This window comes from Sinohyriopsis cumingii, chromosome 4 (genome assembly GCF_028554795.1).
Source record: "Sinohyriopsis cumingii isolate HCF-2022 chromosome 4, ASM2855479v2, whole genome shotgun sequence".
NCBI classification, from domain to species: domain Eukaryota; kingdom Metazoa; phylum Mollusca; class Bivalvia; order Unionida; family Unionidae; genus Sinohyriopsis; species Sinohyriopsis cumingii.
In genome coordinates, this window is record NC_142964.1 from 41197897 (window position 1) to 41224669 (window position 26773).

Genomic DNA, 26773 nt, shown 5'->3' on the forward strand with positions numbered 1-26773 from the left:
TTATATACCCCCACTCTAATAGCTGAAGGGAGCATATTGTTTTGTGCTATCCGTTCATATATCTGAATGTTTGTATGTCTGTACAGCCATCTAAAATCCATTTAAGAAAGAAGTACACATATTTTACATACTTTTATTTGATTTTCAGGCCATTACACCACTTTCAATATTTTACAGATTTTTGAACATAAAGCTTGTTAGCACAATTAAGCAATAATGATTTGAAGAAGACAAATGAAATTTAGTAGGTGTATATGTGTGTGTGTGTGATTTGGATTTTTGACGTAGCTTTAACAATTTTTCAGTCATATCTCTACAATATCTGCAGTGTGACAGTTTATAGTGATGTCAAGCACTGGGGCATCATGCCGCAGACATATAGCATGATGTCCCACCCAATCACATTATCCTGACACCAGGCCAACCTGTCCTAACACTAATCTCTTAATGCTGAGTGCCAAGTGAGACAGCTGTTAGTACCATTTTTGTAAGTTTTTGGTATGACTCAGCCTGGGATTGAACCCTCAACCTCCTGCATCCGAGGCGCACACTCTAACCACTAGGCCACTGGAGCGGTTTAGTAGGTGCAGTTTGTATCATTTATACTGACAAATAAGTCACGTCTGAGTGCAAACTGCACAAACAGAACTCTGCCATTGCATAATGTGCTTGCAGGTCTGGGTCCATGCTGGTTGTTAGAAGTAACCAATGGTACAAACAGTACAGACCCTGATTTGGTGGCACATTATTAGAGAGCAGGCCAGAGTTTATGTTGTTTGCAATTGGACTTGACTTACAAGCAAATATATATGATAGATGATTTAATTAGATTCTTAGGCCATTATAGCAGCTTAAAATTTGTTTTAAATTAGAGTTTTGGAACTTACTGAATTTATGCCTTGTTTGCACAGTTAAGGGGAAGAACATGAGGTAGTCAAATACTTGGCATGCATATATAGTATACCATCAGAACAGTGTAAAAAAAATATTTCCTAATATTTGAAATTTTGGGGATTATTTTTGGCAATGGTAGGATCCAGACCTGCCAAACCTTGCGATTTTGTGGTAAATCTTATGAAAATGACCCTTAAAATACAGAGTTACAGAATAAAAGCAAAAAACCATGGATAAATTACTGATGCTGAAAAATCTGGATAATTGTTTCGTCCGTGTTTGATTTGTATCTGTGTTTCATATTAGAATTAGTGGAATTAGTCAGGGAACCATACTATCTTTACATTAGTACCTCAGACACTTTAAACTACAAATATTTTTTAATGTAAAGCATCTCTGATCAAACTTGATTATAGATTTTTTTATAAAATGGCATCCAGCAAGTGATGCATGTTGCAGATGAAACGGAAATTAAGCCTCTTAAAAACTCTTAATAATCAGCACAGTAGAATGAAATGGAATATTCAGATTCTTGTGAATGAGAGCAGGAAAGGACACAATTATGTTTGTTGGACATCACATGTCTGTTTGAGTTTCTCTCGTGTTGGGAGATATGATTGCCGTCTTCATGTGAAATGGAAAAAAAAAGCATTCCAAGAATTGTCAATTTGAGAGGTAGCAATAAGCCATTGAGCTGCATAGTCTTTGAAACTAAAGTTTGTGCAACTGTACTAGTGTTAAAAAAGGGCTACGTGTACTTCATGAAATTTTCCATTGTATATAATGTTTACCATTGCTGCATGTTTCGAATGCTGAACTTTTAAATACGTTTTCCAGCTTTACAGTAGCAGTTTATGATATTTGTTTCACCCTACTGGAAACTGGTCAAACTTACAGGAAAAAAATCAACTGCCTTATTGAGATGGTCTTGTCAGGTTGGACAAGTCTGGTAGAATGTGTTTTACAAACAAAAATGTATATTTCTTGGGTTATTTGTCATATGCTTATTTCATGTATAAGTTTTCTGGTGGTAACAGCAGTATATGAATAAATGATTCTTTGCATTTTTGTTGAAGTTTTTATGAATTGATTTTTGGGACAAAAGTTGCTGTTTTTAATTGACACTTTGATATAATATGATGATATGTCTAATGTCTCTTCCCTGACATGCTAGAAGTTCATGTCTCATTTGTTTGACCATTATACCACTCAATCGCAAGAAACCACTTTCCACATAACCTAATTTGTATGCTTCACCTTAACATTTGCTGTATTACCCTTGTCTATCCATCCCTAGATTTGTTTGTCTGTCTTGCCTTGGTTACGTTTTGTGTTAGGTCAGTTTGTAGGCACTGCATTGGAAGTGTTTTTTGTCATGCAGTGTTTACAAAATACAAACCATAACCTGAATTATGTAAAATTCACTTAGGAGATTCCAAAACCTAGAGCTAGACCCAAATAAACATATTTACTTCTATTAATAATAATATTGATTTTAATCCCATGTAGACAGAAAATAATTTAGCTATGTATTAGTTTTTTACACAGAATAAAATAAAAATGTCAATTCGGGTGAAGCAGAAATGAACTCAGTTTTGGACAAGGTCAAGTCCAACGTTATATTACAATACATGTAATGAAATTTAAAAAAAAATTAAAACTAACAAACAAAGCAAATTAAATTTACATAACATTAGAAGCATATGTATTTATACTTATCTATTTTGATATAGATAAGTTGGTGGATCACTACTGCACTTAAATTAGCGTCAGTGCCAAAAATACAATTTGGTCATTACGAACAGTATTGGCTGTATTTTCAAGAGCAATTTCCAATAAATGATCAAATCTAATCCTTGTAAATCATTCATTTGTCTTGCAGTATTGTATTTAACAGCCATAATTGTGGACCTGCAAATAACAACAGATGTTTGATAATTATGAACAAAAATGTAATTAAATTTATTGCTGAAGTGAATAATAATTTGGCAAAACTGTCATGATTCATAGACTGTTCCTCTCCCCCGTCTCTCATGGTCCAGTTCTTGGAAACCCCAAGCAAAATTTGAAATTGTCTGTAATTTTCAGGCAGAAGAATGTGAAGTCTTTTACAAAAATTATTTCAAGCATTTTTAAAAAGAATAGCTGAATGGTAAACTTCTTTATCCAATAAGTATTACATATACTGGGTGTTGGGGTTGGTGAGGAGGAATTGCAGTTATGAAAATATGAGTAGACAACAGAAGCCAACATTAGAATATTGGTAATTTGCTGTGTGGGCTTCCTTTATTGATGTCACATGCACCTGATTCATGGAAACAGTTAAATTTATACATGACCTAGGGACATTATTTTGACATGCATTTTAAACTTGAATATCTTGCTAATCATTGATCATACTGAGTAAAAATTTTCAGACAATGCAGAAATCATCATACTGAATAATTTAGTGATTTTAGGGTCTCGGGTCTACTTTTAAGGTGGTGAGTGGTAAAGAAATGCTGCCAGATACAGGTGAATTGAAAAACTTGAACTGCTTTAATATTCTTGTTTTTTCAAAATGGGTTAAAATAAAACAAACACATGTAAAACAATAATCTTTTCATATAGTAATGAAATTAAATTATCAGATAGCTTATATGTGTTGATTGTTATGAAAGCATCTATAAAAAGGAGGGGGGGCTCTCAGTATCACATGTGGCTTGGTCCTCATTGGGTCTTTAGTTTTGTAGTTAATGGCAATCACAGGAATACATGAAAAGGAGTGAAACCAGAGTAAATGATAAACCAATGTAGATAAATAATGTCCTGATAACATAATTTAATGCAACATTTGACAAAAAGACAAAAATGTTATACATTAATTTGACTTCAAAATTGACAGAGATAAAAAACATTACATTCCAGTGTATTTTAAATGTTGAATTTATACCATATATATATTGGTTTTTTAGGAGCAACAATGGCTTTGAGAAGGAAGTTTTCTGCTAGCCACTACTGGGAAGATGTTAGGAAATATGATGTAACTGTCATCCAGTATATTGGGGAACTGTGTCGCTATTTGCTGGCTGTACCAGAGGTACATTTTAAGATGTGTTTACTTTGTGACATGATGTTTTAAAAGAATTTTTCAAATTATTTCTATGATAAGTCCAATATATACATTTATTGGATTGATCAAAACCTTTCATAAATAAAAATTATCATCAAACATGTTATTTTAAAATGAAAATCTTACTAGGTTATGTAGGCTACTTATTGTTTTATAAAAACAAAAATGATATAAATAGATTACATTAAAGATTTGTAAATTCTCTTTTTTGGATACAACCAGAGCTATACCTGATTATTCTATCAGACACAAAGTATACAGAATGTAAATATTCCATCAGATTTCTAATTGTTTTTACATACAAGCTTTTATTTTCCCCTATCTACCCAGTTTTTTTTAGTCTGCTACTATATCCTGAATATAAATTATCTCAATGGAGAGCAGAGCAGAAGTAGTTTTAGAAGGTTTGGTAGGTAATGGACATAGCCAGTTATAGTCACCGAAGTGGATGTTTAGTTGTGAGGCACAACACAAATCTCTGATTCTAGTATTTAATGCAGTATAAATTACAGTATAGTTGGAAATTTCCCAGTATTTGTACCTTTTATGTGCTTGTGTGTGATTTGGATTCTTAACATAGCTTTAACAATTTTTAAGTCATATTGCTATGATGTCTGCAGTGTGGCATTTTATAGTGATGTCTAGCACAGGGGCATCATGCCGCAGACATGTAGCATAATGTCCCACCCAGTCACATTATCCTGACACCATGCCGACCAATCCTAACACTAACCTCTTAATGCTGAGCACCTAGCAAGGCAGCTGTTAGTACCATTTTTTGTGAGTCTTTCCTATGTCTCAGCTGAGGTTCAAATTGGCAACCTCCCACCTCCAAGGCAAATGCTCTAACCACTAGGCCACCAGAGTGGTTGTGTTTCTTTTGCAACTTTTGCAGTTAAACATACTTGTATAAATTTGGTTAGTGCAGTAAAACCCGATTTGGCAGACCTTTGCTATGAGCAACCACAAGTTTTTTACTACCAGACTCATTGCACACAGATTGGTGTTATTAGATCTACTGCATATAGACCAGAAGAGCTAATAGGATTGTCTTTAGTCCATCTGTCCATTGGTACAAGTTTGTCATCACTCCAATACTACATGGAGAATTGCCATTTTACATTCACATTCATCCCATGATTTAGTTGGTCTGCAATGAAAATGGTACCTCATCGACATCCAATATGGCTGACACATTAGCCATCATGAAACATTTTTTATTGAATGGATGGTCATATCTACATAGTGTTTTCACCAAAAGACTGAACAGAAAGTTACACAGTTAAACCTATCTTGAGAGATTGTCCCTTCTGCAAACTAAATGCAGTCTCTCACAGCATGTGGTCTTTCTTAACAGGTTTGTGCAAAAAGACCAGTTTCCATTATCAAAATTCAGCACTCTCTAAGAAGAAACAAATAACCACAATTACAGTTCATATAGACTTTGTATGTATATGTGTGTATGTACACACGTGCGTGCATGCGTATGTGTGCCAATAAATGAAATCAAAAGACCTAATTAACTTGGCCAGAAACACAGAAACAAAATAAATTTATCAACAGACAAAAATCAAAGGGATTAATTCACCAATGACAGTGTGAGTTACTCAAACAAAGGTTGTAACATAATCAATTTAACATAAAAAAAAACAGAACAAAAAGATACAAGCCCTGAACAGCAACAATCAAATCTGGAAAATGATTCTCACTTACTAATATCAAAGACAAAGACCTCATTCATCATAGGCATTATGAATTGACTATAAAGAAAGACAATGTAACCATTGCTACATTGAACCCCTTAAATGGATTTCTCAGTATGACATTGGCATTGTGCAGGTTTTCACACAAAATAAAGAAACAGTTGAAACCTTTGAACTGACTATGTACGTCCATGACTATTTCTTTTGAAGAGTGAATGGTTAATAATAATGGATATTCACATGACTTCATAACTACAGTGAAATATAGTCACATGTACTTTAGTCTTGAGTGCAGTCTATAAGAAATGACATTACATGTATGACTTGTAAATTTGGAGAAACCAGTAATCTTGTTGTTTCCTGACTATTTTTTTTATAAACATTGTTGGATCAGTCTCTTTCTAAGACTGAGGAGAGTGGGTGATCCAAATTGTCTCAGGAGGCTTCTGTTCTTGTTTTGCCAACCCCTCCCTTTCATCCATTCCATTCATACAGAATTTCTTTCAGACTTGATAAAAGACAGTGATTAGAGCATACGCCTCAGATGTGCAAGGTCGTGGGTGTGAAGCCCGGTTGAATCATATCAAAGACATAAAAATGGTACTAGCAGCTGCCTTGCTTGGCACTCAGCATTAAGAGGTTTGTGTTAGGATTTGGGCCTGATGTCTGGATAATGTGACTGGATGGGACATGATGCCCCAGTGCTAGACATCACTATAAACTGTCACACTGCAGACATTGTAGCGATGTGACTGATATTGTTAAAGCTGTGTTAAAAATTTTAAAAAACAGCAACACAGTAATGGACACACTTTTGCAGCAAGAGAACTGGGCACCTATTGAGATGAAGGAAGTGGAGATAGTTCAGAATCCACAACATCTGGAGTTTTCCTCCAAACTTTTTCTGGTTAGGCTGGCCAATGGGAAGCTCTGACCCATCATTGATCTTGTTCATCTAAATCAATTCATACTTCCACCAAAATTCAAGATGGAGATGGCAAGATCAATCTGTCTCTTCATCTGTCCTAATGACTTTGTCTCGATCTGACTGACACATATTCTTACATTCCCATCTTAGCATCCTCACAGAAATTACTGCAGTTTGCATTCCATGGGATTTGTTATCAGCTTCTTTCTCTCTCTAATGGCTTGAACATAAGTCGGTGGGCCTTTACAAAACTATTGTGTCATATCCCTGTTTCATATGACATCATCTACTTCCACAGTGGCATATTTGGTCCACATCCTCCAGAAACAAATGGTCATTTCACTTCTAGTCAAAGGAAAGAACCATCTCATATCCCTTTTACATCGTTTATGTTTTCTGATCAATTGGGGAGTCTGATCTTATTCATCCCATCAGTTTTTCCATCTAGGTATGGAATTCTCACCAACCAACCTCCGCCTGGTTCATCTTCCCACTTCTTGGTGGTCAGAATTGTCATCCTCACAGTATCCATTACCAAATGGATCACAGTCCGGGAGTTTCTGCAAAACCGTGGATGTTTTTATGTAGTATGTGATCTTATCCTGCTGGGTCACCTCTGCATTCATTCTTTGCAGAGACTGGCTACCTAAGTGGTGCCCTTTCTCCATACCACTCTATTATAGAACCATAATAATGACCAGGATTGTATCATTCCTGGACCAGTGATGCCACCTTGAATGTTATCTCATGATATAAATACCTTTTGAACAGTTGCAACCGGATGTGACCACATATACAAATGCTAGCTTCTGTAGTTGGGGAGCCCATCTGTTATGTGGCTTTGACAATGTCAGTGGCCAGTGGGGTCTGGAGGACACAATTCTCCACATTATTCTCTTGGAGATGAAAGTTATTATCAAATGCTTTCAATTTTTGGATTTTTCTGTCTTGAGAGCAAGGTAGTGATCTTCATGTCAGACATCTTGGTGGTAGTGACATAGCTCCTCAAACAGGACAGTACCACATCATCCCAACTTGGCATTCTGGTCTGAGAATTTCATCGTTGGTATACACATTGCAACTTTGACATTCAGATCCAGTATTCCCAGCAGACTCATGTCTTGGCCAATTCTCTGTCAAGGAAGAGACAAATTTTCCATACAGAATGGTCCTTCTATCCATAAGTCATCATCAGATTTGCCTTCTATGCAGGCATCATTCAGTCTTTTTGTAGACCAGTGGAATTGCAGACTGCTCACCTTTGTTTCCCCAATACCAGATTCCAAGACTTGGGCCATCAATGCTCTTTTTTGATAAGTTATCAGTTGCTAGGGTCTGTGGGCTTTGCCTACCCCTCAACATCTTAGTTCCAAAGATTATCCGTAATGTGAGGGGCCATAAGTGCAAATGAATTTGATTGTTCCTTTCCATTGACAAATCCTGGACCAACAATCTTCTCAATCTAGTGATAGATCTACCTAGGAAGATTCCAGCAAGGCCAGATCTTTGCAAACAGACTTGGACTCATGTGCTCCATCCTTGCCAGATTCTTTTTCCCATGATTCATGACTAGAGAGTCTTATAGAGTAAAGAATTAAATCATTCAGTTGATTAAGGAATCACAGAAAATGGAAGGCCCTCCATTTTCCAGTATTACAGTGGCACATTTTCAGTGACTGGACAGTAACATCAACCATTTCAGTGCCTCAATCCCACAAGCAACTGACTTTTTTCTCTGGCTGTTTGGGGAGACAAAGTCGGCACCAATTACTATTGAGGTCTACCATTCTATGCTAATAGACACATTCTGTCATCATGGTAGAGAGGATCTTAGTCATTGCAAGATATCTTTGACTTGAACTTTTATTTGCATATGTCTACAACACTCTCACTTTTTTCCCAAGTGGAATTTTTACTGGGTTATTACTTGGCTGAATTCAAACCAATTCTATCCTTTGGCCAGTACCTTACTGTAGCTTCTTTTTTACAAGACCTATTTCATGATAACATTCACTTCAGAATGCAGTCAGTGAATCGCATGTCCTCACTCTTGACCAAGCTGACCTTCAGTTTTGATCAGATGACTTGGTGGACCTTATGATGCAATTTGATTTTGATACCAGGAATTGGTTGCCATCAAAAAGTCATCATACAACCTCTCTCCTGTATTGACACAGCCCAACAGGCTTTCAGAATGGACTTAGTACATATGATCAGACTCTATCTGAAGTAGGCTGCATTTGTTGAGCTCAGATGCACTTCTTTCTTCCAGTCAAAGCTGGAAAAGAGGACATAACTGATCAAGCCCACTCATTATGGTTGAAGAGGGTAATACATGGCATGCTCTTAAATATCACCAGAATAATGTCATCTCATCAAGATCTCTGCTCATAAAATAAGAGTAATCTCTGTGAGCCTTGCCTTTTACTGTTATGTCTCTGACAATGATATCATTGAGACCATCATTTGGAATGCAGTCAACTTTGAATTTTATCTACAATACTTGACTCCACAGCGACACACTCTGGGTCTAGTAGTCCCAGTCCCAGTTGCACATGTTGTTACTAGACCCAGTTGACCTCATTATGACCTCCAGACAGACTCTGTGAACAGCTTTCACTTGATTCACCTGGAAATTTTATTTGGTAAGAAGATCACATTATTTCCTTCCAGCTGTAACCACATCACCTTCGATTGTGCTGCTCGTAAGGTAGCAGAGTGGATTAATGTGATCAGGGAACATATTTGAAGGAGAAATTAAATTGTTCCGTAAATTATGTTTATTCTCGAATACTTACCTGATTACATTACTTTAATACCTTCCCATCCTCTGTGCATTGTGAGCATCCTGTGTATGATATTCCTCTCAGTTTAAAACTTGCTCCACCTGTCAGTGGCCTAGGGAGGTAATGGACTAGAGTAATTGTCCTTTGTTTATAGGATATGACAAAAGATGAATTTTTGTCTTTGGGAGGGCTGGATTCAGGAGGTAGTAGGGCCTATGTTCCTAACTTTAATATGATTGGGTACGTATTCTAGGAGGAACATAATTTACTGACAAATTTGCTTTCACTTCAGTATAGAAATCTCAGTAGAGTGTGGTGGGGTGGTGGATGTTGTCACATGGTTATGTTCCACACCTTCCACCCCCATGTTAAAATAGTACACAGTTAGGTGAAAACATGAATGTTAGCCAATTGAAGTAAAGTGAACCACCTCTCCCAAAAAAAATCCTCCCAAAGAAAATTTGCCTTCTCCCATGCTTCTTGTATGATTCAGGTTCAGGTACCATCTACTGAAATAAATTACTTCAACATGTAGGGCCACAAGTGGCCAAGTGGTCTAAAACACTCACCATTACGGATCATTGCCATCTCACCTCTGTCTGTGTGGGTTTGAGTCTCAGGCTCGGCCAATGTGGGTATGTGAGAAAGTTTGCCAGTAGCTTCTCGTGGGTCGGTAGTTCTTTTCAGGCTTTTCCTGGGTTCTTCCTCCACAATTTATGCTGGCTGCCATGTATGATCTATCTTGTGCTGAAAAATGGCATTAAACCCTACAGCAACAACAACAGCAACATGTACTATGTAACATGGAGACAAATTAGATTGTTTACCTGTTTGGTAAAACAACCTAAGCATAGAATTTAATTTTCACATTCTAAAATCACTTCACAAGTCTTAGAAACTTATATGATTGTTGTTCATGATCATCCCAAATTTTAGTATTACTATCCATTTTGGAAGGGCTGGGACATCATTATCTGTCAAATGTCAGTACTTTACATCTTTAAAAAAAGAAATGAAATTACTCATGATTCCTTACTACCTTTGAAAATGAATTGAAAAAATTAAAACATAAATATAACAATTAGAAAACTACCTTCATGTACATGACCTCTGAACTTGCCTTAGTTACAGTTCACTGCATGAGGGCAATTGCAGAATTTGATATACTAGAAGAAAATAGGTCCTAAGAATGTGATTGACAAGCATGTATGTAACTTGCTTATTTCATTTAATTTTCAATAACTGACAGCATTGCATCAAGAACTGCAGTTTGGCAGGTGCAGCAGTAAATAATGATTTGCAAAATGGTCAAATTCTTTTTCTTTGTACGGTGTTATCCTCGGTGTACATGTAGGACAGATCAATACCTCTGCTTGGCAATCCATATGGCCATCATTCTAAAGTTAGACATAGATGAAGAGTGTATTTTCACCCAGGTAATGTAGACTTAATAAAAATTAACAAATGTAGGGTCTGGAAATGTTACAAAGATTTGCGTAGCAACACCTGTTAAAGATATTATTGAGTTGTGTTAGCAACATTTATCACTTGAAATAATTAAGACTATGTTTTTATTTCATTAGGATGAAATATTTCTGGTCACTGGAATTTGATGTCAGCTTGGTTCAAAATGAAAATGGTGCCAACCTGACATCCAGTATGTCCACCACATCAGTAAATTTGAAAAGCTTGTTATTGCTGAAGAATATCAGATTTGGTTTAAATGCTTAGCAGTTAAAAGGATGGAATAGTCTTACCTTGAATTCTTGGAAATTCTTTTCATCTTGTAATGTCAATCCATTCAATAAACTCTTGTTATTTAAATGCACTATGACTACCTACTGAACACCAATAACAGTCACAATTTTTAGACAGGACAAGTGTTTTCAACACTGATCTGAGTGACTTTGTTGCAAAACCAGATAGAAACACTAGCAGCCTTTGTTTAATCCTTTCTACAATCGCTGAGGAAGGGCTGCAGGCAGAGTGCAGACTGTTCTGAACCAAAAGAAAAGAAAAATAAACATGTGAAAAAGGAGCTGAGTCTGGCTGCTGATTTCCTTTAACCTACAAGTAGCATTGTATGCTATGGAGTGTAAACCAGATTAAAGTAAATGTCACTGCCATTGCAGTGCTGAAGTCAAGTCAGCTAAAAAAAAGGCTGATAGCTCTATGCTTTGGCTGTTCTAAATCAAGACCATGCCCCATTCATATTCTGGTGAGTTGGCCATTGAACCTGTCCAAAACAATGTTGTCTAGAGTTTTTGAAGGAACCTTGTGCCTGCCAATGAAATTTGGCATTGATATTTTTAAGGTTTTTGAAAGCCATTGTTCAATTATTCATATTGTTGTTCCTGATGGGGCACAATCTGTTAGTCACTCCACCTTATGAAGATCGTCAATTTAGCTGTATTAAAAGCTGTAAACTATGTGTGTACAGAGCAAAGCATGCGATTAATGACTGGGGAACAGTATTATTTTTGTTCTAAGTATTTCATTGGTTAGTATAATTAGTGTTCACTTGCACAGCATGAATAAGAATAAAATGTCCATTGATCATGCTGTCTTAGTAATGCATTGTTGGTCCATTGATTATGCTGTCTTATTAATGCGTTGTTGGTCCATTAATTATGCTGTCTTAGTAATGCATTGTTAGTCCATTTATTATGCTGTCTTAGTAATGCATTGTTGGTCTATTGATTATGCTGTCCTATTAATGCATTGTTGGTCCATTGATTATGCTGTCTTAGTAATGCATTGTTGGTCTATTGATTATGCTGTCTTAGTAATGCATTGTTGGTCCATTGATTATGCTGTCTTAGTAATGCATTGTTGGTCTATTGATTATGCTGTCTTAGTAATGCATTGTTGGTCTATTGATTATGCTGTCCTATTAATGCATTGTTGGTCCATTGATTACGCTGTCTTAGTAATGCATTGTTGGTCTATTGATTATGCTGTCTTAGTAATGCATTGTTGGTCCACTGATTATGCTGTCTTAGTAATGCATTGTTGGTCCATTGATTATGCTGTCTTAGTAATGCATTGTTGGTCCATTGAATATGCTGTCTTAGTAATGCATTGTTGGTCCATTGATTATGCTGTCTTAGTAATGCATTGTTGGTCCATTGATTATGCTGTCTTAGTAATGCATTGTTGGTCCGTTGATTATGCTGTCTTAGTAATGCATTGTTGGTCCATTGATTATGCTGTCTTAGTAATGCATTGTTGGGCCATTGATTATGCTGTCTTAGTAATGCATTGTTGGTCCATTGATTATGCTGTCTTAGTAATGCATTGTTGGTCCATTGATTATGCTGTCTTAGTAATGCATTGTTGGTCATTGATTATGGTGTCTTAGTAATGCATTGTTGGATAAAGATTACAAACAGTACATATGTGATTGTTTTCCCATTTAGCTAAGCTAGGATATTAGCAATTATAAAAGCTTCTGATACTTTATTTTTCAAACTAAGGAAACATGGATCATTATGTTATATTTTAATCCATTTAGAGTTGGGAGCTGCTGATAATGTAGATATAGATTGAATGTTTTCTGTAATTGTGATAGATCCGCAGAACTATCACACACACAAATGATAAAACTTGAAGCTACTGATTTTACTGATATAGAAAAGATCAATGCCACTCCAACTTCATTTCTGTTTTAAACTTTGATAAAAAACACTGAAATTTTTGCAGCATTTAGAAAAAATGAAACTACTTTAAAGTTCCCACAAATCATGATGAAATGTACCAAGCAATCATTGACCATATGGCCATCTTGAAAGTATACTGTTGGAGATCGTAAGAGCAGAGACATGTGCCACAACTATTTAGAACTCACCACCTGAGAATGTAGAAATTGTGAAATTGTTGGAAATCTTGTTGTGAGCCGCTCTTCAGTAGAATGTGAATAAAGGTTCAGTCTTGTGAACAGTATCCCAAGTACAAGGGACCAACCCTTCAGTTTTTCTGGATGGGGTGGGTGTAAGGTGATTTTATGTCAGGGCATGTGATGTTTCATTAAAGCCAGTTGTGCAGGGGCTGTCTCAAATTTCTTTGAACACTGGAGCTATTGTACAATGATTGACATCAGGATCTGGAAGAAAATGTTGCTTTATGTGAAAAAATTTAAGAGATGAATAAACACACAAGTCAATTTAATGTGATTTTGTTTATTTCTTTTCATATTGAAATTACAACAACTTCAGCACTATGTAAAAATAATAATGAAAAATGAAATAGGGCCCTTTTAGGCACAAAGATCTGGAGTCCTAGTTTATGGAATTTGAGTCAGGGTTTGTGAAATTCATAAAGTCACCCACACAGGGCCTGTGTCTGAGACTTTTTTTGTCTTTGACCAACGCATGTAATTCCCCATTGTGATCAAACCATTCTTTCTTCAATGGGAGCAGTCAACAACATGCATAGTTCAGAGGTTTGTATTATTTTTTTATCTGTGAAACCCAACACACTGCTGATAATGTCATGATGAGAGACATGCTCACCCGCCATTTCTGGCAAAACTGTAGCTTGATTATTGGCATAAAGGGTAGTAATGAAAGAGCAGATAAAGGAGCCAAATCTAACCTGCCGAGTCACTTGTTTCTCAATGGTAGATTCAATATAATGACTTTAAATATTGTTTAATTATACTTGGTAAAATATTTGCAATAAAAACTCCGCTTACAAACTTAAGAACATACATCCCCCTATTGAAAAGTGGCAACCATCGTATAGAACAAATTGGAGAGATGTTGGTATTGTGCTGATTTCTTATCAGACACACTTGTCTGCCACCTGAAAGGTGAACCTCAACCAGAGTGTGCCCTCCAGTGTCCACGGACAGTTGAACACATTCCTGGTGAGTGTGTCAGTCTCCATCCTGTGAGATTTAAGTGCTTTGACATTAACTTCTTGAAGAAACTGTATTAGGACAAACTACACAAGAAAATCTTGTACTTTTAGGAACGTGTTTTATGCAACAGATATTAATTGTGTTATAAGGATTTTACACATGTTAATTTATCCAGATGTTATATCCATTCCAATGTACAGAATTTTGGCATCTTTATATTTTATTGTTTTTCATGTTCTACTTAATTTTTCATTTTTTGGAAAAGGCTTATCATCAAAATTATTTTTGCAATTTATTATTACATTTTTAAAATTTAACCTTTTGTTGGTAAAATAATCAGTTTATGTCATGGATGAATTGAATCCTTTTTGGTTTTTATCTCTAAATTGATTGTTTCTGGATTAGTTAATTCTATATTATGATTTAGTTGGTACTTATATCTATTTATAAATACCATAGGTCTGATTGGAGCCATTATATCTGTCATTACAGCAGTCACATATATTTTAACATCTTCACAGATATAAATGTGATTGATTTATGATATCAGTATATTTTGATTGCTGTAGAAAATTATTTTGTGATGAATACATATAACACTTTACCAAAACCTATGAAGAAAGAATAAATACACATACTGATAATGGGTATTTTTCCTTCTTCAAACCCTGTGAATTTTGACCTTGAAAACTGGCCTACCTGCACAGAGCTGCTAAAAGAGACTTCCTGTCTTGAGAGTCCACTATTTGTTGGCAGAAGGAGTCGTCTCTAAAGACAGGTTTATTGTCCAACAGTATATGCTATTAAGTGCCAATTTTCATTTTGTGCAGTATTAAAATAATGTGAATAATTATTTTATTTTTTCAGCATCCAGATGATGATAAAAGCAGAGTACGGGCTGCCATAGGGAATGGTTTGAGAGTGGACATCTGGGAGAAGTTTGCAAAGCGTTTCAATGTCCCCAAGATATATGAATATTTTGGGGCTACAGAGGGGACTGCAGCCTTTATGAACCTCTCCAACAAGATAGGGGCCTGTGGGAGGCTTTCTCCATTTCTTGTGAGTCGAATTTTGAAATGTGTAGCTCATTTTTTGTGATGAGTTTGAACTTAGATTTCAGGGATTTTATTGCTCATTTCTTATGACCATTAAATTCAGTCTTGGATTTTATAACTCATCTCATGTGACCATTCATTTGCTGTATAAATGGAAAATGAATTGAATTCACTTGTGAGATATGCAAGCCCTATAATTTGACATTTGAGTGGCAACCCATATACTGGATGTTAACCAGGTAAAGCTTTCACTGTGTTGGTGTTGTTGTAGGGTTTAACACCATTTTTCAGCACAGGATAGCCTATACATGGCAGCCAGTATAAGTGGTGGAGGAAGAACCCAGGAACCCCAGGCAGAACCACTGACTCATGAGAAGCTACTGGCAGGCTTTCTCACGTACCCATGTTAGCCAAACCTGAGACTCAAACTGATGCAGAAAGTGGTGAGATGGCAGTGATCTGGAATGGTCAGTGCTTTAGACCACTCAGCCACTTGCCCCCCCCCCCCCATTCGCTGTGATATGGTAACATCACATTGCACTGCCTGGTGATATCAATCAAATAATTTTTAATTTTACCCATTGATAAAAATATTGGTCACAGTCAAGTATTAATTGATGTTTCTCTATCAAAAACATTCCGCAATCACATCAATATAAAGGGAAATTAACTCCACTTCCTCTCTAATCCAGCCCTCCTTTTTCCATCAGTATAAAAGAATAGACAAAAAGGAAAAAACTCTTACCCATTACTTTCCCTTTCCCTTCCATGAGAGGTTTTTTGGTTTAAGCTTTAACTTAATGATGAACAGCATCATTCAACATTACCTTTTAACATCCAATAGAATCAGCACTATTTCTATCAATCCATCATAAAAGCCAATATAGTATTGTGTTTGAATTTATTTGCTTCATTTTAATGTAATTATTTTTTTTATAGTTTTGGTCATTATTTATTAAAAATTTTCATAGTATGTAGATTTTGTTTGTCTGACCTTGTACTTTGACATGGTATCATTGGAATTCATTGTTGTTTTGTTGAAATGGTATCATTGGAATTCATTGTTGTTTTGTTGACATGGTATCATTGGAATTCATTGTTGTTTTGTTGACATGGTATCACTGGAATTCATTGTTGTTTTGTTTTCACATACTACCTGTATGTTTTGGTTGTTTTTTTGTAATCAGTGTTACAATTGTTATATACAAAAATGGCTAGTCATTTTTCTTGTCATTTCAGTTAAAATGTGAAATTTTCAAAGTGCAAGAGGTTTAAAATGATTGAACTAAGTATTCATCTTCTTCCTGCATTGTATGCACATAGTGTTCCAATTGGGTATGGTCCACAGTTCTTCATACAAATTAAAGGTAAAAAGAGATAATGTGAGTCTAAATTAACAGAAAGCAACATCTAGACCTTTCAGAAGAAGATATTATCAAAAGCAGGTGTAGTTGAGGAAGCCATGATGGTCCTAACCACCCCAACTCCCATTAAAGCCTAAATTGGAGATGCCAGTGCTGCATTCTTTCCATATGCTGCTTGAGTCACAGTTGTGGAGACTTTTACAGGAAATGATGACGTATTTGTTTATCTCCAGGGAATTTCTGCCCCTATGTTCACTGCATATCTCTAGTAGTGACTTGGAGTTGATGAGATATAGTCTTCAGATTCTATTGCAGCCTAGTGGGCATAAGACTTCCCCCTCTGATGTCTGTGCATTGCTTTCAGGTCTCTAAGTCTGCATGCATTAGGTATAATAATAACCTCAATGGTCAGTATCTACAGATTCCATTCTGTCCCAGATTCCTGGTTATGTAAATTTCTTTTGATTATTGAACAGAGGTCAGTTGCATAGGCAAATAATGCTGCTTACTGATCAGCTGTTCATTGTATGTGCAGCCTAATGGGTATTGATTAAATTGGTCCATTTTGCCATCATCCATTTAGTTGTACATCTACCCATCCAGCACGCAATACTGGCAAGGCAAGTCACATTGCTTGCCTGGCTGCCCGTTTCACTAGCAGAACTGTTCACAGTGTATCCAGTGGTAGATGCCATTCCACATGCAGGGATGATGCCTTATCCATACCGTCTGGTATGACCTCAGTGAAGAGATGGGAGCAGTGCCTGATGAGCACCGCCCCCACAGTGAGTGAAATGACAGCCATGATTAATTGGTTTATAGAGCCCAGAGCTAATGGAAAGCTCATATGTGTCATGGATCTCAGACAGCACAACAAATAAATAGCCATGCGGAAGTTAAACATTATGGTTGGTCAAGCATTCCATAAAGAAGGTTGAATTGTGATTAGGAAAGACCTAACACATATTTGTATGACCCTATCCATCTGGTTTGGCTTTTCTTGGAACAATATATCACTTCCATTTGGTCTCAACAACAGTCCATGGGGTTTCAAGTGAATTGGGAGAGGTCAGATCTCAACCCTTTCCAGTTTTTGACCATTCTCAACCTCATTTGTCTCCCTTGTATATGTGTGGGAGGGGTAATTAAGCTAGCATAGTTGATTTCCAGCAGGAAGTGGATTTCAGTTAGAGTTTTCACAACTCGATTTGCTTAATGCATAGGCAGACTGCATGGTTCTTGATCAACTTTTCATGCATTCTCTGCATATGGTCCTTCTGTCTCAGCATTGCCTCTTTTCCAGTCAACTCAATTGTCAAGTTACGATCTCAACTAAAATATGACTATTCCTTTATAGCAGGAATTCCTCTGGAAAAACTCCAACTGGGAATGTTACATTCTGCACCGACACCAGTTCATACAGTTGGGGGGCCCACCTGTTGCCCTTCTTCATCATGGTCAGAGAAGATGGCACTTAATATAATTTTCCATGAATGATCGGCTCTATGGAAGGGTAGTTCTCATCATGTTGTGACCCACCTCTGCAAAGTGGGGTTGGGATAGGGGAATGAAAATTACCTGATCTGTGTATTCTGGTCTGTGGCCTTCTGCACTGGCTCTATAGGTAAGGATCATGATCTGGATCAGACATTCCAGCAGGCAAATTGCCCTTGTTGACAGACCTTTTTCTCAAGCACAAACTGCCCACCTTTGTCTTTCTAGTCTTGAACCCAGAAGCCTGGTACAGTGATGCACTATGAGTATTTCGAGAGGGTTTTTGGGAATATATATACACCACAATATGGTTCTGGTACCAAGGATAATATGTAAAATAAATGGCTGGAACTGTCAAGTAATTAATATAGCCAGTCTCTGGTGGGACAAGTCCTTTACAGATCATCTGCTGATCTAGCAATCGATGTCCCCAAGAGAATACAGGCAAGACCTATCCATTGTTACAGGTGTTTTGTCTGTACCCAGACAGGTTTCTCCTGCATGCTTGGCTTTAGTCAGTAGAGCCCTGTGTAGAAAGAAATTTAAACCTTCCGTCATGGAGACATCATACAAACTAGAACCAGAATAACATCAAATAAAATGTCACAGAGTTCAGTGTTGGGGATATCCTCAGCCAGCATCACTTCCATAGCCAATCTCAAGAGTGTGACAAGTTCCAGTTGATGTAATGTTAGGCTGTTCAGTTGAACTAATACATCAGCCAGAATCCAATCTATAAATTCCAAATCATTTGAGAGCTTACTATGTTTCAACACTTCTGTTTAGAGTCTCTATGGGAGTGAATAAACACTTCCATGTAGCTCTTCTACTAAGACAGTCAATAAAACCAATGTCACTAACATGAGTATATGGCAAATAAAATGTGAGTGAGACCAAAAGAGACTTTCAGGTGAGAGTGAAAGAATACCCAGGGACATCTACAAAAAAAGGTTTCCCCATTAATTATATAAATAAATTGCACTCTTGGATTTTCTGTGCTGGTGCTTCTTACACAAGAATACTGTCTAGGTCAGACACAAGAAAACACTGCATTTTCAGGTTCTTGTGCAAGGACGAAATAATGCATTTGAATGCCTTGTTCTCTCAGTTGACTGAATTTTTCTCTGGTGTTTGAGTAGAAAGGTTTAGCACCTATTACTGTCAGTGGATATTGCCCCATGATTTCCAGCACAATCAGGCACCATGGTTGAGAAGATACTGTCCAAAGTATGGACCTGTTAGTCTTGCTGGCCAACATTGACCTGAGTAGGCCCAAATCACTTATTTTGTTTCCGTAATAGTATCTGACATGGGTTTTGACATGGCAACTAATGTAAATTAAAACTTTGAGCCAAAATCTCGCTGAAGCTATTATCTTGCAAAATATCATTAGTTTTCATGTTTAGCTCAAGCCTTGGCGTGCTGGATGAATGAGTTGCATCCCCATATGATGGACCCTGATCATCACAGCTTGGATGCCTTCCATGGCCATAATGATGCACCCAGGTTGCATAGCTTAGAGCAGATTACTGTCTGTAGGTAATAGTAAGTGGTTTTCTGCTCCTTCTCCTCAGCTGACACATCAAGCGAGGGAGCAGTGCACAACCTGGTCTCTGCTCTCAAGCACTTCTGAAACACACAGCAGCTGTGAGACCTGAAATGCTTCTTTCTTCTTGTTAAGGCCAAAAATAGGATCGAACACCTCAGGCCTCAGCAGCTTTACTGAAGTGGGTGATATGCTTGGTTGTCCTCTCAGGTAGATACACTTATGAAAATTTCAGCTTTCAAGATTTAAACAATCTCTCTTTGCCTTTAAATCTTGTGTTCATTACATTTTACAAATTTTAAAACCTAAAACGTTTATATTTTATCTTGTAATACTTTATGCTTACATTTGTTTTTAAGGGTTTATCTGAAAGGTTCTATGCAATTTATCCTTTCTACCATTTTGGAACTTCATTTTTATTTGTTACCGTATAGCCACTATTGTGCTGAGGTGCATACTACATGCTGAAAGACATTCTCACACACACACACACACCATTTTGATCCAAGACATAATTGTAACTGTTGGCTGGCATGCAGTCAGCCATTTTGGGTTTCTGAGTACAATCTAATGTGACAGATGTGAATGTGTGACCTCTAGACCCAAAACTACCTTCTCATGGTGTTAGCCCAGATGACCTCTAGACCCCCAAACTACCTTCTCATGGTGTTAGCCCAGATGACCTCTAGACCCAAAAACTACCTTCTCATGGTGTTAGCCCAGATGACCTCTAGACCCATAAACTACCTTCTCATGGTGTTAGCCCAGATGATCTCTAGACCCAAAACTACCTTCTCATGGTGTTGGCCCATATGACCTCTAGACCCCAAACTACCTTCTCATGGTGTTAGCCCAGATGACCTCTAGACCCCAAACTACCTTCTCATGGTGTTAGCCCAGATGACCTCTAGACCCCAAACTACCTTCTCATGGTGTTAGCCCAGATGACCTCTAGACCCAAAAACTACCTTCTCATGGTGTTAGCCCAGATGATCTCTAGACCCAAAAACTACCTTCTCATGGTGTTAGCCCAGATGATCTCTAGACCCAAAACTACCTTCTCATGGTGTTAGCCCATATGACCTCTAGACCCAAAACTACCTTCTCATAGTGTTAGCCCAGATGACCTCTAGACCCAAAAACTACCTTCTCATGGTGTTAGCCCAGATGATCTCTAGACCCAAAACTACGTTCTCATGGTGTTAGCCCAGATAACCTCTAGACCCAAAACTACCTTCTCATGGTGTTAGCCCAGATGACCTCTAGATCCAAAAACTACCTTCTCATGGTGTTAACCCAGATGACCTCTAGACCCAAAAACTACCTTCTCATGGTGTTAGCCCAGATGATCTCTAGACCCAAAACAACCTTCTCATGGTGTTAGCCCATATGACCTCTAGACCCAAAACTACCTTCTCATGGTGTTAGCCCAGATGACCTCTAGACCCAAAAACTACCTTCTCATGGTGTTAGCACAGATGACCTCTAGACCCAAAAACTACCTTCTCATGGTGTTAGCCCAGATGATCTCTAGACCCAAAACTACTTTCTTATGGTGTTAGCCCATATGACCTCTAGACCCAAAACTACCTTCTCATGGTGTTAGCCTTGTGCTTTCTCTGGATTCACATGTATTCTTTCTTGGGAAGAAAAGGTAAAGTTTGGTCTTATTAAACGTTTTGACATCATATACTGCTTGATCATCAGTTGTGCTATCTTGAAGTTAGGGAAACAGGACTGCAGCCATAATTCTCTTGAAGGATAAAAATTGTTGAGGCCAGATATGCGAACATTTAATTCTCCTATTACCAGTTCTCCTAATGTTAATTTGAATAGGAAATACATTCAGCAGAGAAAGTAAGTTTTCTTTTTAAATTATCTTTTTTTTTCTTAGAATGCTTACCTGGTCACATTAATGTTAAACCCACCCACATATCCTTGCAATGTAACCATCCTCATTATGTTCTGCTAAAGCTTAAACTGTTAAACATAAAGTACTTGAGTATCCATCTAGCTGTGAAAAAGGAAGTAATTTGAAAGAATTTCTTCTTTTGTCCACATAGAGTGAATCTCCCAGATGAGAGGTTTTCCTCCCAAGAGGGGTGTCTCCAGTCTCACCTGTCATTCACTAAAATTCCCTGTGTACACAAAATTATTATTGAAAAAAATTATTTTTTTCTCTCCATTTTTTTCATACCTTGCTTCCAATGTAGTATATATGTGGTAATACTGCCTGTGATCACATTACTGTGAACTGGCTTAGGCTTGGCAAGATTATTTAGTTGATAATTTCAAGCAACACAATACAATTAACATACCTCTGATTATGTTGTTGGTTGGCTCCAGTGTCAACCCTGTTATGACCTTCATGCTTTGGACAACAATCAGATTTTTATGCTTGCTGTAAGGCAGAGTTTATTATGTAATGATGTTGTCTGCCTGTTTGCCCACCATTGTATGTGATCAGTTTGGATTTTGCACAATAACTTTATTTGTTCACCACCTACAGTTACTTAACAATATGGATGGCTTGCACCTGGAAAAAAACATAAGAACCCTATTGACTACAGGCAAAAAAGCTTGAAGGTCAAGGTCACTGACTAAAACAAGGAAAATGTTTTCAGTATAATAACTCAAGTTCTCCACTTGTACAGTTACCAAACTTTATGGATGGCTTGCACGTTTGATAAGGAAGCTCAAAAGGTCTAACTCACTTTGACTGAAAGAAGAAAAATGGTTTCTGCAAAATAACCATAGTTCCCCTCATGTTTGGTTCCCAAACTTTGCAGATGGTTTATGCTTGTGGTAAGGAAGAAGACTTTGCTAGTGGGGTCAAAATATCAAATATGAAGGTCACTGACTGGCAAAAGAAAAGTTTTTCCACACAGTAACATTAGTTCTTTATTACAGACTTAGCACAAACTTTGTGGATGGCTTGCACTTATGGTAATGAAGAAGCCTATTGATTTTCAAGATCCTGGAGTGAAAGAATAAAAATGGTTTCTGAACAAAAATATCAGCTATCTGCTTAGGGGATTTATGATTAAACATGGGGCAGGCATATAGTGTGCCATTCACATTACTCTTGTTTACACTTTAAAGTTTTCAAATTCATGGTGCTTTGATCATATTGATTTTGTAGGTTTCATTTCTATCTTTCTTTCCTTTTTTATACTCACAGAACATGTTGGATCCAACACCCAAGTATCTAGTGAAGTTTACAGACAGTGGGGACCCCTTGAGGAATAAGTCAGGAAGATGTGTGCCAGTTAAAATAGGTAGCCATCATTATTATACACCTAATTTGGGTCCTTTTCTGGATCCCATTGTATTATTTGATTTTGAAAACACCAAAAGAATTGGCTCTTATTTGTTCAGTGTGAAGAAAAATAAGATCAAAACTGGTAAATGTAACTTTTGATGTATCACTTGGTTTAACATCGAGACTGGCAATTAGTGTCGGGAAATTTAAATAAGCATCATGACATTTGCACTTTTAATTGATAAGTCACATTTTGTGAAATTTTCTCTGCCCAAAAAAATTATGAGTACCCTGTAAATAAAAATATTTGACAATATTTCGATCCATGAAAATGTCAGTAATGCCTAATGGTGGCAGCACTTTAAAAAATAAATACCAAATATATTTTATCAAGTGAAATTCATCTTTTAATTCAGTTTCATTGTAAATGCAATAATTGTGTTTAAATGTGCAGTCCACCTTCACATGAACATCTTCATTAGATAAAGCATTTTATTGACAATAATTCCCAATACAATTCATAAAACAAGTATTACACCATTAAACAGTAGCCCCCATCTTGTTTTGTCATTGTCCATGTCCAGCCAGTATGGCATTCTCCACTAATTAGTTTTCCAGAGGTCCTTTGGTAACTCTTGCCCTCGCTTATACAGTGGTCTGTGTTTTTGGATCCCATTATGTGCAAGCTATATAGGGAGACATGTACAAGAGAGCGTTATAAAAGTTGTGATGTGAATTTGTCTTGGTCTAGTTCACGAGTGCAGAAACACAAACTTGGATTACACTACATACAATTTGTTTGAATATGCAATTTTAACTTCCATGCATAACAGTTAAAGAAACAAATATACTCTTTTTATGTGTTGATATTTTTATCAACAATGTTATTAATTTGTGTTTAATTTTCTGATACCTCATTATGTAGCTTTGTTTATAGGCAAGGTATAGTGATAACATTCCTTGCTGCCTTTTATCTTTATTTGTCTGATTAATACACTGTCTGGTGAGAATGATGCTGGCCCAGTGGTTAGCATGTTTGACGCATGACTGAAAGTGTACAGGTTTGAATCCTACCATTGGACCACTCTGGTCAGCTACCTTGGTGTATCCTTGGGCATGGCACTTTACTCCAATTTCCTTGGCACTAAATAACATAATTGTACTGCTGTGCTGTAAAGCTGCAAACCAAAAACATTTTATTAAACCGATTGTACTGGGATTCAGTTTCAGTTTTTTGTTTTCAAGGGGAGCCAGGATTATTGATTGCAGCAGTGCCCGCTCGGTACCAGACCTTAGACTTCTACAAGGGTGGAAAGGACATCAATGAGAGGAGGGTTATCCGAAATGTCTTTGAAGACGGAGATGTGTATTTCAATTTTGGGGATCTGCTGATGCTGGATAAGGACTACTTCACGTACTTTGTGGACAGAGTGGGGGACACTTTTAGGTACACACACAGACACACACACAGACAGACAGACACACACACACACACAAGGTAAAGGTGATTCACAGTTTCATTCTGTAGTTATAAGATATAAAGCATAATGCTGAAGAATGTTGTGCAAACATTTAAGAATAGACAAAATGATTGGGATTTTGTCCACAACAAATACCACTGTAACAGATTGTGTATATGTGTAAATCCAAGGGAAAAAAATGAATTAATCTCCAGTCCAACGATACCCATCATTAGGAACAAACAGAGCAAGGCACTGAAGTTTAAGAACATTAATTGTAAAATTATGGATATCCATCTTTTATCCCAAAATTCAGCATAGCATAATAATGGAGATTAACATTCTTTCTTCTTTATATCAGATGTTATCTTATCAATGCAGGTGTCCATGATATAAGTCAAACCTCTTCAATATAAGAAATATGTTTTAAGTGAAGGAGTACTGGTGTCTTTTTTCACTGAAGGAGAAGTGTATACAGTAGTCCCCCTCTTATAAGGCCACCCCTAATGCAGTCGGGAAGTGGCCTTATAATGCGGGTGGCCTTTCTAGAGGGGGATGACAAATGCGAATAGTAAACACATGAAAAAAGTCACAAGTACATTTAATTTTAAATATTTAATATTTTATATAAAAATTAAATTGCATGATGTGAAATAAATGTAAAACAAACTTTGTCATCATTTGCAAAAGAATGCATGAATAACCAATGATACAGTTTTAAAACTGTCTTTATAATTATGTTACAGTTCACATCACGTCACTTTGTTGGTAATAGTCTAAAAAACAAACCAGTCTCATCACATTAAAAATATCCTTGCTGTCATATCCCCTGCATATATTGTTTAGTCTTTTGTTCCAATCTTCGACAACTTTATTATTAACATCAGCTGATTCGCCGCTAATGACAGAACACTTGATATTGTGTCTCACTTGAAATATGTGCAACCATCCGTTACTTGCGGTAAAGTCGTCATATCCCAGTTCAACTGTCAAAATTTTTGCTTTTTCTTGTCTTTCAAATCAGGATACAAACGTCTCCTGGCTCAAACAATCTTCGTTTCTCCGTCCATTTCACCTTTCCACTTCTGCAGAATTGTTTCATTATCTTTCACGATAATGTTTATCTGAGTCTTCCCGACGTTAGTTTTCTGCAAGGATCCTCGACGACACCCCCCCCCATCAGTTGAATTACTTTCACGTTCTCCTCTAAACTGAGAATTTGTATTTTCCTCCATGACGTGTTGATCTTTTTGCAGTAAGTTATTCATGTTGCCAACTACAATACTGATAAAACAATTTTGTATGCATCTAAACAAATTGCCCTGTGTTTTTAAAGGAAGTGATCTTGTCACGTGATTTGTTAGTCGCAGTCTGGTACCCTATTGTTTTTATACATTTCTTGAAACTAGGTGAGAAGCCAAAATGGCTTCGATATGTACCATTAACATCACGCAGATCTGACCTCGCGGCCGCTAGGATTCGTAATTTTGACAATTATTGTCAGTAGTAATAGCCACTGATTACCAAAGTGAACAAGCTCAACATCTTACTAAGGGAAGCCATAAAGGCTATTAAACCATTTTCCTGCTGACTTTGGTATTGTACATCGATACTGCCACTTCTCAGCTGTTACTACTGTATTCTTAACAATTATCAGAGTGACTAAACCGGACATCTTACGATAACACAGCAATAAGGCTAATTGGATTACATGTACGTACCCTTTTGTATGGATTAAAATTTGAGTCTTTCTCGGTTTTTATGGAATAAATTTGGCTTCTCGTGAGGCGTAAATGATATAATATTAACTTTAGTGGTAAATGTACTTTACTCAACACTTCTTTCAGTAACGAAAACCTGACATCGGGAAACAAAAATCGGATTACTTAACACACGTTATGAATACAATACTGGTTCTGGATACATATTCAAATAAAATGCGGCTACTTGTGAGGGGTAAATTTTATGATTTTGCACTAATATGCTGGCTGCTGGTCGCCTTAGGCGGGTGGCCTTTCGCGAGGGGTACTTTTGAACACAAACTCGTCGGTGCCAACGGATTCTGGCCGTAAGGAGCGGGTGGCCGCTGGTCAGGGGGCTGTTCAAGAGGGGGACTACTGTATAAGTTAGACATCTGTGGTTCAGAAATGCAAAAGATAACCTGCATATCACTAATTTAAACTTTTGGCTTAACAATCATACAAATTTTCCTATTAGAAAACAAAACCCTGATATTTCTTTCCATCATATTCTGTTATAATTCTTTCCATCATATTCTGTTATATATGGTTAGCTGGGTTGTCAAATT

General features: G+C 36.9%; 1 protein-coding gene across 2 annotated transcripts in view; it reads left to right on the forward strand.

Annotated features, from left to right (window-relative positions):
* LOC149801038 (long-chain fatty acid transport protein 2-like) overlaps positions 1-26773 on the forward strand; it is a 61496-nt gene that overhangs the window by 21787 nt on the left and 12936 nt on the right. For both annotated transcript variants that reach the window (XR_016420576.1, XM_089955078.1), the window contains 4 exons: positions 3849-3973; positions 15152-15343; positions 22925-23021; positions 24251-24452. Coding sequence is in view for 1 of the 2 variants with exons in the window: in XM_089955078.1 (XP_089811204.1) it covers positions 3849-3973; positions 15152-15343; positions 22925-23021; positions 24251-24452 (616 nt within the window). In the remaining variant the exon portion in view is untranslated. The remainder of the gene's footprint in view (positions 1-3848; positions 3974-15151; positions 15344-22924; positions 23022-24250; positions 24453-26773) is intronic.